This window comes from Fukomys damarensis, unplaced genomic scaffold (assembly GCF_012274545.1).
Source record: "Fukomys damarensis isolate Sample0158 unplaced genomic scaffold, DMR_v1.0_HiC HiC_scaffold_19, whole genome shotgun sequence".
Taxonomy (NCBI): Eukaryota; Metazoa; Chordata; class Mammalia; order Rodentia; family Bathyergidae; genus Fukomys; species Fukomys damarensis.
The window spans coordinates 36,777,625-36,790,440 of record NW_022900931.1 but is presented as its reverse complement, the minus strand read 5'-3'; the positions used below and the strand labels follow the sequence as shown (position 1 = coordinate 36,790,440).

At 46.7% G+C, this 12,816-nt stretch overlaps 1 protein-coding gene across 1 annotated transcript in view; it reads right to left on the bottom strand.

Moving 5' to 3' along the window:
- Window positions 1-6: 6 nt before the first annotated feature.
- Window positions 7-12,816, bottom strand: part of Nrp1 (neuropilin 1) — a 141,489-nt gene continuing 128,679 nt past the window's right edge. The window contains exons 13-17 of the mRNA XM_019206154.2: window positions 10,610-10,747; window positions 5,754-6,028; window positions 5,197-5,293; window positions 2,950-3,000; window positions 7-1,294 (exon numbers count right to left, since the gene is read on the bottom strand). Of these exons, the coding sequence (XP_019061699.2) occupies window positions 1,005-1,294; window positions 2,950-3,000; window positions 5,197-5,293; window positions 5,754-6,028; window positions 10,610-10,747 (851 nt within the window). The 3' untranslated portion in view covers window positions 7-1,004. The remainder of the gene's footprint in view (window positions 1,295-2,949; window positions 3,001-5,196; window positions 5,294-5,753; window positions 6,029-10,609; window positions 10,748-12,816) is intronic.

Genomic DNA, 12,816 nt, shown 5'->3' with positions numbered 1-12,816 from the left:
TACATTTGAAAATACATTCCATATGAAAGAACGACAGGAGAGAATATTGCAGCTTTATACAAAAGGGTCAAGAGACATGGAATTGAACCACAGAAAAAGCAGAACGATTAAGCCACGGTGCCAAGTCTTCAAGCCCTTGCCTTCCTGGGGGCTGACGTCTCGCACTAAAATATACTTTCTTCCTAGTCAGTGGGTCACCAGGGTTCCGTGAAAGAGGAGGGCCTTCCCCGGCAGGAAACAGCGTGGGTCGCCAATGTCACACAATGAACCAGTACAAACGAAAAGGCACTTGAGAGGACACAGAGAGCCAGTGCCAAGGGTTTCTGTCCTGGTCGTCAGCAGTACACCCAGTCAGTTGCCCGCGGAGTTTGGTGACGGCACCGTTTCCTGTATGGCGTTCACAAGCACGGGGTTTAGTAAAACACTGGAGAACATCAAGAAAATGGGACGGTATTGCTTCATAAACAGAGCTGACGTGCGGTATCGGTATGGAGGCTACAGTGCTTTGAAAATAAAACACCCGATCCTTCTTCTCTGCACGCGTGGGTGATTACGCACGGGACTGACTTTGGGAGTCCGCTGAGGGCGGCGAGGCTGAGATATTCTGGGCACTGGCGACCAGTTGAATGAATGTCCACCGGAGGGACCCCTCGGAATACACTTGGCGCCAGCATCTTGGATTCTGCAGTTTCCAAAAAGAAGCCATCAGAGGGAGAGGGGGAAGGGGCGAGGCAGGGAGAGTGGAAATGAGTCGCTCAAGTCCGTCACGCTTGGTCGCAACACCGGCATCTGATTATTCAAAAGGAACCAACAGAAGAAGCCGACTGTACTTGACTGCGATCGCCAGCACAGCTCACCGTCCCCGTCTGTCGGCCGCGCGCATCGAAGCTCCTGAGAAAAGCCTGGCTCAGTGTCATCACCGCACTGTCCAGCCTGTCCACGAGAGCGGATGACCGTCCCCCGCTCGCTCCGTCACGTCCTCCACTTCCCTCCTCCGCCCGGCTTCATGCTTCCGAATAGGAGCTCTGTGTGTTCAGTTTGTCCTTTTTCAACTTCACGCCGTCCACGAGTTCGAAGTTGTAGTTCTCCAGGGCAGACAGGTTTCTCTCGGACATCCCGTTGTGCCAGCAGGCACAGTAGAGCACGACCCCACACACGGCCCCCAGCAGGACCCCCAGGGCACTCATGGCGATGATGGTGATGAGGATAGGGTCCAAGGTCTTCAGCACGTTGCCTGGCTTCCGGGAGATGTTCTTGTCGCCTTCTCCCTCGCCCTGGTATCCTGGGGTGCTCCCTGCAGACAGAAGAGTGGCTCTGTGATCACTGTGGGTGGCTGCACCAGGTGAGGGCAGACAGAGGTGGAGGAAAAGACAAAGTGGCCCGGTCACAGCCCCACCTACGCCTGCCGACCGGACTCGTGGTGGGGAGGTGGGGGAGCCCGGACTGGGGCCCATGGCTCAGCACGTGGGAACCGAGCCCCCCCCCCTAGTTCTGGTTGAATCAGACTCCACGCGATGAACTCTGTGCTAGGCTGTCATCTATGCTTGTGGCCCTGGGCAAAATGCAGTGTTCAGTGGGGAGAGAGGCTCACCACGTCCCGGGCAGTGCCTGACCCCAGACTGGCACCAGGGAGACTTCTGTGTTCCTGCACACACATTCCCTGTCCCGAGTGGAGAACCCACCCCTGTGCTTGCCCTGTTAAGTCAGGCAAGCTTTCCCTAAGTCTACTGCAGCTTCACCCGGGGACAGAGCAAGGGAGCGCTCCCTGATCTGAAGTGTGGGGTTCAAACTAAGGAGCTGCGGCCCTACCAGCCAAAGGGAAGACGCACTGGAGGTGACCAGATGGCTGTGCAGCTGACACAGCGGGCACTCGCTTTGCTTAGAGTGGGGCGGGAGCAATGAATACGGGAGCGTTGAGCCTCAGTACCTGGGACCCGGACTCAAAGGTTCATGGGTGGCACGCGTGGTGTTGACTTACTCAACCGTGTTCTGATCAGCGAATATCCTCGGTGCGCCTGGAAACAGGGGAAGCAGGCCTCGGAGGCATACTAATAGTCTCTCCCCTGCTGAAACAGTGTTCTGAAACAGCTCCTAATAAAGTTCACCGAGAGCTGTGTGGACTGGGGAATGTGCTAATATTTGCGAGAACACCACGGTATGTTTATCTATCGAGTCCACAGAGTAGGTTACATTTCCGATGGCAACAGAGGGTGATTTGGGGCAGGTGTCTAAGGACCCACAGGGCTGGCCACAAGGTGCAGAGGCTTCTGCGAATAAATAACGCCAGGCTTGAGATCGATGAAATGTCTTGCATCTGATCTCAGACCGGGATCCAATGAAACACATTTCTAAGTAAATGAGACGCAAGTCCAAGGCCAGCCCCTAATTAGCTGCATCCCTTAAGCCTCTTTTGTTGTAAAATAGGGGTGAACAGCTCCATGAGAGCTCAGCCAGATAATAGGTGCGAAGTGTGCAGAACATGCTAGCTCCTCAGTAAGTCCTCACCAACGCTGTTTTCACCCCCATGAGCAAATTGAGAAAGATGGAATAGAGGGAACAAACACAATGGGTTATCAGAAATATTGGGCTCTAATCCTTGAAGGATCTTACATGGGCATCAACCCGGCACAAAAATCTGAGTCGGTTTTGAATTATTGTAGGAAAATAATCTTCACTAGTTTGCACAACAATAAAGTAAGAATGTTTTACTTGATTTCAGAATTAAAGCTCAGACCGGGGAAGACTCAACTGCATACCCCAGCTGTCCTGTCAGAGTTGCCCACATTTTATGGGCAGCGTGGGCGACCAAAGCCAATCCTCAGCACCGCCCCTGCCCCGGTCCTGACACACATGTTTATTTTACTGAACTGCTCCGACACATCAGGGTATGGACATTTCTTCACAAACATGAAAGCCACAGGAAATATGAAAAGCAGTCAGCAATTTTACCTGTTTCATCGATTTTAGTTTCCGTATTCTTTTTATCCAGGTCATCTGGTTCTGACAAGCCAAACAAAATCGAAAGGAGATATTTGAATGGTCAATGAAATGCACTCCACACAACCTACCCAGGCTTTTGCACACAAGCACACGTGTGTAAGATGTGCCTCTGTGGGAATTCCTTTGGAGGTTTTAGTGTGCTCTGAATGCAGAAAATGACTCTCTTCAGTGACAGAAAACCCCTGTACAATGATCATGAAGTCAGTGACATGGGCGCAGGACACTTCCTTTTGGGCATCACATGGAAACCCAGGTAGTATGGCTGTTGGCAGAACATGTTGTTTGAGAAGAGAACATGGTAGAATATGGGAACAGTCTGAAGAAAATAGGGGACAGAGGTGGGCTTGGACCCATGGCTACTGGGCTGCAGTATGCAGAGAATGTCTTCCTACCTTGGGGGGTTGTTAATTTGGCTTTCCAAATAGCACATCCATTCTTTGACACAAGAGCCAGTATCCTCTGTATCACTAAATGGCAATGCACAAATTAATGCACTAAGAACAAGTTTATGCTATGGAACAAGTTTAATCCCAGTGTCCCTCATGGGACTGATACAGAGGGAGTTTTGAGCACTTTGTTCCTGGTGGTCTGTGGTATTTAGAATAGATTCAAGCACATAATAGATGTTTTAATAAATACTTGCTGTGTCAATGAATGGATGCTAGTGGAGACTCTTAATGCTTCCATGGCTGGATGCTCAGGAATGTGTACTTGTTGAACAGTGTATTATCTTTAACATCTCTGTGTAGGTGCAGACATGTGTGTATGATTCACTGGAGCTCCACTTGCGACCTTCCCACTACAATGCCTGGTGGGCAGCTCCTGCTGTTGTTAGGCAGAAAATCACAGGAAAGGGGCGAGGCTTGAGGAGTTCTTTTCATCTGCATTCCCTGAGTGTGCTGCTCTGCATGCAGCTAACCTCTGTTGAACTGAACTGAATTTTACTTCTTTGTTTTAGTTTGTGGAGTTTGCTCTCAACCCCCCACCCCCAAACATCAAATCATCATGCTCAGATGGGAGGGGATCCCACACACTGTGTAACTGCACAAGAGACACTGCAGGACAGACTTGGATGGGGTAATTTGTAAAGGAGTCGCAATTGAAATATTAAACTATATCATTTTTGGGGCAAGGATTTGCTAAGCAGCCAGAAATAAAGAGATTTCTTTGCAGAGAATGCAAAGCAGACCTTTATTCAAGGTTTTTTTTTTTTCAAATTTCTTCAATTGACCTTATCAAATTATTACCACTTTGGGGATTACATATATATTGTATAATAGAAGCTCTTTAAGTTGCTGAAATGACCAAGAGCCCATTACAGCCAACAGGATTGGGGATTATATATATTGTATAATAGAAGCTCTTTAAGTTGCTGAAATGACCAAGAGCCCATTACAGCCAACAGGCTTCCTTTGTCCTAAATTTGCCCAATAGGCTTATTCCGTCTTGTTATAATTAACATTCTATTATATAATGATATATAACAAAAGTTTAACTGTAGCAAATGGCGCTTAAGACTAATTTCTGTGCTATTACACTGTCATTAGTGATACTATTTGTAATTATATATCAAGAACTAGGGAATATGAATTGGTTTTCAATGTCATATTTGTATCTGTATAGTACCAGGCCCATAAAGACCAACTCTGAAATCCTAGACAAAGTCTCTGCATTCCATTTATTCTTTTAAGTCATTTCAGCTATCTTTAGAGTGAGAAACGACTACTTATTTGTAAGAAAGCAAAGAATGTTGTTTTCTATGATTCATTAACAATGTAATCTTAATTAAATTCACTGTGATCAAAATTTTCAAAAGCCTGCTGTTCTGTTTACACACTCAAGATATTTGGAACTATCCAGATGTCTGAGCTTTCCTCTTCTCATCAAAATATTTTGGTATGCCAGATTAACTTGTAAAATAAATCTTTCTGTTGTGCTATGGCCTTTGGATTCCACATTTATTTATAAAGTTTTGCAGGTATCAGCCAGCCATTCTACATGGACTAGATTAGGTGATGTAGTAGGTTAAGGTCAGTGGAATTGATTTATGCCCTGTCACACCAGAATATGAGTTTCGTATATCGAAACCCACGTGGAAACTTTAGGTCTCAGATGAGCAAGACACAGACAGCCACATGGAAAGAACCTTGCCCTGGGCATGAGTGCCACTGGTTTCTACATCAAACGTATACTCACTCGCACAGTCTTCTTGAGAAATGTGGTTATTGATACTAATGTCGTCCACTGCAATCCCACCAAGGTTTCCTTTTCCGATTTCGCCCTCGAAAATCACCTGACAAAATGAAAGCATTTCACAGTATTTAAATGCTCATCCCAAATAGCACTGTTTGCAAATGCTCGCCCAGCTGAAGCCATGGCCCATAATTCACCTCGTGAGATGGTGGGTAACCACGCACCTCCTGCATTAATCCATATCAGCTGCCTGGCGAGGGCATGAAACTTCTCCTCACATTCTCTTTATCATGCGGAGGTTAAAACAGGGGAGATGCAGCAAATAAAAAGAGTGACACCTCATAACGGCTCAGAAATAGATTACAAAAAGGCATGTCCCCTCCTTTCTCAGCAAGTTGGTCTATTCTGTAATCTAGGAGACCCAGAAACATGCTATGGAGCCGGTCAGCAGGGCAGCTAATAGCTCAGGTTTGGGAGACACAGGAAGTGACTGTTGGAAGTATCTGCGTCTCATCTGGATCATCTTCAGCACAGCTACCCCTGCCTAGGGAAGCTCATACCTGGTAAAGCTTCAGAGACTTGTGGAGCAAGACACGCCCTTCCTTCCAGTGGTCGCCTTGGTGTCCGATGGCCATCCAGACCAGCTGGTCGTACTCCTCTGGCTTCTGGTAGCGCAGTTTGACTCTCAGGGTGCCGACGTGGGACCCAGACATGTGGTACCAGAAGGTCATGCAGTGGGCAGAGTTCTGGGAATAAACCACAGGGCTCACCAGGCGGGCCACCTTGCCCTTCTGATTTTCGTCAGCTTGGGAGTAGATGAAGTTGCCATCTCCTGCTGTGGCAAAAAGCGGTGTTAGGGAGAGTGGCTGAGCACAGGGCAACAACTTCATCTCCTTCAAGTTCCACCAACCAGAATCCTTCCCCTGAGCCAAGCGCCCAGCACCAGAGAGGCGGTGGCAACAGGGGTGTGCAGGAGAATGTGGGGGGCACCTGTGGCCTACTCCACGCTTCTGAGTGGAGTTTGACTGGGAAGCCCCAGTCTAGAAAATCATTATGCACCCATCACCTGACCACCATCAAAGGCAGACTGGAGGCCCAGCCTTTCTACGCAGAGCAGAAAGTGTCGGACTGCTTGGAAAAGCTATTCTGGTGTGATTCTAAGACAGCTTCGGGGGGCCTCTCGTGAACACGGGTGTTGAATGGACTAATTTAGATGATTCCTTATGCATCTTCTGAATCGCCGGACTCCTGGAGGAGTGATGGAGCTTTGGTCACTAGACTGCTTGATAATTATACACTTAACATTTCCCCCAAACAAGCCATCAAGCTTCTTTCCAAATCCGTCATTCCTGTAGTGTATGTTAAGGTTTTAAGAATTCCTCAAACACACCCAAGAGCTTCCGTTTCAGCTGAGAGCCCTGCTTTTCTTCGAGGGGCTTCTGGTTCCAGGAGAAGCAGGGTTGCACTTTCAAGGCTCATTAGAATTAGCACGCAGCAGTTTGGTAAGGTGGACACTTCTGAGCCATGAGGGCTGACTTTTGGCTTCACTTTAATTATCCACCCCCAGGAGCATTTTCTCTTGCCTCCACCTGGTCTAAACACGATTCTTATTTCACTGTTTATTCTGCAAATAGAAATCAGCAGCTCCAATGCCTCACCTGATGTAAGTGTGAATGTAATGCCCAGGCCTCAGTGGGCAGTGAGCTGCTTTGCATGCTGCCCTAGAGACCTGCGTATCCATGAGGCACCTTCTCTCTGTGCATATATGGAACTCATCCTTGTGTCTGACTGTATCAACACCGTCCATGCGGAAGTGGGTAGGCTGTCAGACAGCATTTTTCTCCCTTACCTGGCTGCCCACCAACTTCCGCCAGAACATTCTTATTAAAACCAATGGGGAAAACCATGAAAGTAGTATGGAAACAAGTCACAAGGCCAGTAGGACGGAGGTGCCACTGGTCATCTCTCTCTTGCTCTCTCCCCCTTTGCAGAGGACTGTTTGTCCCAGCTGATTTCATCACTCCTAGGATTTCTTCAGCCCTAGTAATTTAGCAAGCTGCAGTCACCTGCTTGTGTGACCCAGCCACCGAAAAATACACCCCTCACCCCTGCTCCCTGAGTCTCGTGGGAAAAGGCTGAAGTTGGCCTCGCTGCAGAAAGAAAACATCTACTGAACCTATTACCCAAAGTTCCTCTAGGCTGGCTGGAGAACAGGCAGTCAGGAGGAACCCTTGATGGGCAAGAGAGGAAGGCTTCTGGAAAAGCATTTCACAGCAGAGTCCTGCTGCCCCTGCGGCCTTCTAGCAATGTGCTCCTGTGAGACCTTTGCTTAAAATTCCTCATTGCCTCTCCACTGCCTCTAGCCTATCCATGCTTTTTTTCACAGCACTAATGCCATAAACCTAAATGTTGCATGGAAATGTATTTTCAAACCACCCCACTTGTAACCCATGAAAACAAGGCTGGATCAGCTGGCCCCTAGGACAAGACCTCACTCTCTGACTCCTCCTGCATTACTTTTTACCAATTGCTGCTCTCCTCTGCTACAGAATGCCCCTGCCCAGCTGCACGGGAGGGCTTCACATCCACAAGCAGCCTATGAGGTCCCCAGGGGTCAGGACATCCTGCTTTAGGCAGCTGTCCCTGAGGGTCTGTAGGGCATTGGCTACAGAACCCCAGGGATACAAAACCCAGCTCAATCCTCTTAGACACAGTGGTATAGTACAGTTGGCCCTTCAAATCCATGAGTCCCAAATCCATGGACTCAGATAAACTCAGACCAAATACATATATGTATTGTATCATGTGCCACCCCTCCATCAGTATCATGATAAATGCTATTCACACAATGTTTATAAGACGTTATGTATTATGAGTAATCTAGACATGCTATAAAGTATACAAGAGGATGTGGGTATGTTTGATGCAAATGTGATGCCATTTTATACAAGGGACATGAATACCTGGGGCCAAACTCCTGTGGCTACAGAGGGACTCAGTTCTGAATTCATGTATAACCTACACACTTCCTCCCTATGCTTTAGAAGATCTCTATGTTACCTGTAATACCTAACACAATGTAAATGCTATGTAAATAGTGGTTGTGCTGTATTGTTTGGGAATAATGACAAGAAAAGTCTGTCATGTTCAGTGGAGATGCAATTTTTCTTTCTTTTAATTTTTTTTTTTTTTTGGTATCAGGGATTGAACTTGGGTCCTTGTGCTTGCAAGGCAGGCCACCGAACCCCTGAGCTAAATCCCCGGCCCTGGGATGCAATTTTTCTTTGTGGACGATTTTGGTCTGAGGTTAATTAAACCCATGGGTGTGGTACCAGTGGACACAGAGAGGTAACTGTACCTGAATTTCTGGTGCCCTGCGTAGCATCGGCCATGTTAAAGAGCTATGCTATGACAGGCACCAGAAATCCGGCTTCTTTCCCTCCTAAATCTTTAGCAAAGAAGCTGGATTTGAGGAATGTTCTATAAGAAGAACTCAGCTGCATTTTTAGAGGTCAGAAACAGAAAGCCAAGTGGGCTTCCTTTAAATTCAGAACTGAATATTTCACCCATATGGAGGCGATTATAAAGCTGCAATGTTCGATTTGCGAAGCTCCAAACAATATTATCAGAAAGTGCCACCTACTCCCCGATGCAGGCCGTGTGTGTGAGCTCCTCTCATCCACACCGGCTCCCCTTAATAAGTCCCTGCCTAGCAGACCAAGGCTGCCTGCTTCTCTCAGATGACTGCACTTCTCGTACCTCAGACACTCTTCCTAGTCCAGGCAGACCTAGCATGGCAGCCAAGTAAATCTGGGTGGCTGGAGAACAAAGGAGGCAAATCCTTCTGAAGGAATCACACGTCTCAGCGGCTCATCTGAGACAAGCCCTCCTTTTTGGACGCCCCAACACATAAAGTGCTGATATTTTTCCCTTTCAGGGGTTTTTATCACAGCTCTGGGTCAAGAACTCTGTCTTCATTTTCTCAATTAGCACTTTACTTCTGTAAGCCTTTTAGCTTTTGTCTCTGGCTAACATAGCTTTTAACCTCCTTTGAATGTCAGATCCTACTGAGCCACTTTCCTTCACTTTGCATCCATTTTTCCACCATTACTGCTTTCATTTCAGCTAATTGCATTTAGTTAATTTGATGCCATTTATATGTATGGTGCCATTTACAGTCAAAGTATTTTAAGTTTTCTAAAACTGCTTGTCTTGAGATTCAATGGAAAGTGTCTCAGAATTGAAGGAGTCCAATTTTATCCAATTTCCTTGTCATTCTCATTAGGCAGGGAGGTAGCCTCGGTGGAAGGAGGCCTATTCAACCTATTTAATGGTCCTGTTCGCTGAGAAAAAGGAAACAACAAAGCGGGAAAGGCGTGAAGTGCACTCTGCCGGCTGTCAGACCACGGACCCGGGTCCTGGGCAGCAGTACGGGGAGAACACACTGGGATTTCACAGCATCACAGGTGCTCCCCTGGGGACCTTTGGGGAAGCCATTACTGAAGGGAGCAGTGCGCTGCATCACCGAGAAGAGTAGGGAAGTAGGGTTGCGCGTGTCTGCGTGTGTGTGTGTGTGTGTGTGTGTGTGTGTGTGTGTGTGCGTGTGATTTTTTTGGCAGGACACTGCTGATTTTTTATATGGTGATGAAGTTTCTAGGGTGAAAACAGGGTGTGGGTGGAATAAAGAGCATACCGAGCAACTGCCAACTCCCTCTGTTCCCCAACTCCTGCCCTCCGCCACCGATTAATAAAGCAGGAAATAAAGCTGGAGGTGGGCTGGGCTGTGAGCTGGGGTGTGGGGAGGGTTCTGCCTGCTCAGAAATGGGCCAGATTTAAAAGATCTCTCCTTAGGAGAATACAAATCTCACCCTACCTGGCTCACCTCCACATCTGGGTCTACTCTGATGAGTAGTGTGAGGCTTACTCGTTTCTTTGTTGTAAAATAAACAGCATGGCATAATATGCACGCAGACATAAATTAATCCAGAATCAGCGATGACAGAGCTAATTAATCTCGAGTCGGAGATGACAGCGATAAACTCAGATTCCCATGATTTAAAATCATTGCTGCAGCAGAGTTATGTACATATAATGTCCATACCTTCTCTTGTTTATACTATTGCATGGATCGAAGAGTCATTAATGAAGAGCTCAGATAAAGGGTAAAACGAGCATGAATTCACCCATCCTTGCGCAGGGCGCCGTGGTCCAGTGCGGCCCTCAGCATTCCCAGCATTTGCCCGAAGCCTGTCTCCACCAGGGAAAGATGCCTTGTAAATTCCAAACTACAACACGAGCGGCATGAACACTCATCTTATTTTCGTATTTCCCTAGATAGAGCAGCGGGAACCCTCCCGGGGACCCAGTCTCTGGCGCCCAGAGGACCTGTCAGCCCTGACACCCCCGCGCCCCGTACCTGTGTGGTCCTGGATGGGGCCCGTCTTGCTGGTCAGCACACTCCACTTGAGCTGCACCTGGCTGTCGTGTTCCCAGTGACAGAACGTCTTGTGAGAGCCCCAGCCAAACTCACAGTTAAAGCCATATGTTGGAAACTCTTCAGTGAGCGGGAAGGGAAAAATAAGAGACAAGCAGAGAAAGATTTCATCACGCAGGGTCAAAGAGGCCTTCAGTACATTCATGGACAGCACTATTTTTATAACTTCATGTCTGTTTCAAAGACTCTGGGAAAGCCGCAAAATCCAGGATTACCAAGGAACCAACTGATGTATAGGGATGTCCAAATATTTGCAAAATCACATTTAGTATTATTATGCTTTATTTTATCCAGCTCTAAAAACATTATGGACCGCCTGTCAAACTGGGTTTACATGAAATTTCCAGGAAGGCTATTTTCCGAAACGCTGACATTGTTTCTGCAGCATTTCGTCTACTTCCACCCTATTTGATATGAAAGATTCTCTGTTCTTGAGGATGAGTCACAGAGACTGATGTCCATCAGTGCAGAGAAACTTATTAGAGATTGACCCGTGGCCCTCGAAAGTCTGGAGCTGTGACTTGGCAGCGCGCCCTTACCCTGCAGGCTCTCTTCTGCCACAGCCGCCAGTGCTCTGGGTCCTCAGTGTCAGAAGTCTCTGAAGCATTTTCTTAGGATTATGTATTTTTTTTTTTCCTTCTGAGCTTTTCCATCAGGTCAATTAATTGGAGAATACATTTCTGCTTTTTTAGTGAATTTCCAAATTTACATATAAATTATTCTATCCACTTAAAACCTCAATGCAAGGTCGTATAAAGCCAGAGCACACTTAAATAGCCACCCATTTACATATTTTTAAATCTTCAAAACGCTTTCATTGGAAGCTGGGAAGAAAGCGTGAATGGATACGCAGGAATGATTTAGCCTGTAGGTCCTGCACGGTGCTATCTGCTGTGGTGTTTGTTAAACCTCACAGCCTGATTTTCTTTTACTTAGCCTCGTTTTTAAAGAGGGCTAGACTTTTTAAGCATAGGGGAAAAATGAAATTCTTGATATGCAAAAACTTGTTTTGGTAAAAGTAATCAAATAATAAAGATAATTTTACAGGCAAAATTCTCATGGTTCCGCAAGACCCACTCCTCCCCTCCAATGAGAAGCACACAAAAGCAGCAGTTTCCTTCAGAGAAAGGGGGGCCTTCACGCTGCAAGCTGTGGAGACCATCCACAAGATGGCAGCATTGAGGCAGAGAGAACGGCCCGAAGATGTCTGGGAACTGAACTGAACGAAGGCCCTGGAACAACCGCTGTGTACGATAAGGAAAGTCTGGTATCAAGTGCTGCCTTGGGTCAGGCTGAGACCAGATCTCATTTTGAGCTTTTCTCTCACTTGCCCAAGTGTTCAGCACAAACTATCTTGTTTTTTTCCTCTGCTGGTCTACACTACCTTCTCCCACTTTAACAATGGCAGGAGGAATTTCCATGGAAAGATTTATGGCACAGAGAAAGAGGATTCACCTCAAAAGTCTTGGAGTCAAGCTCAAGCGCCAATGGCAAGTTTTTGAAAGAATCCACCACATGTATCCTCACATCTAAGCCGAATGGATTTTCCTAGTAATAAAGTGACTTCCCAAAGGAGGGTCAGAGCCAGCTGGGGACACTGAAGCAGGCCATGAGATGTATTTAATGTGCACATATTCAGCTAGTGCAAAAGACTATTTCACAGTGCTAGTCCCATCGAAGAGGCATATTTCATGTCTAGTCTTTCATAAACGTGGACGAGGTCTTTCGTAAGGCTTGAGAAACTCTCCAGAATTCGCCACACTTTGGTGCGCAAGACTGGTGAGCCATGCAGATGAAACTCAGCCAAGTAAACAAGGACTGAATGGTTGAGCAACCTTGGATGTCAACGTCCACAGTCCTGGAATGTCCTGTCACATAAGCTTATGTTAGGAAATGTTAATATTGGAGAATGTTAATGTGTGCATGGCTTTGATTTTTGCCCCGAAATGTACTGTACAAGGCGTGCACACAGCAGAGCAGAAAGCCATTATAGCACACACGTTTCTGGTTCTATCTGCTTTGTTAATACAGTAAATTTATTCTGCATTGTAGGAAACTACATCATCCACCATGTTCACTATTTACATTTTGATGCTATCATAAAATATATATATATACTTATTATATAT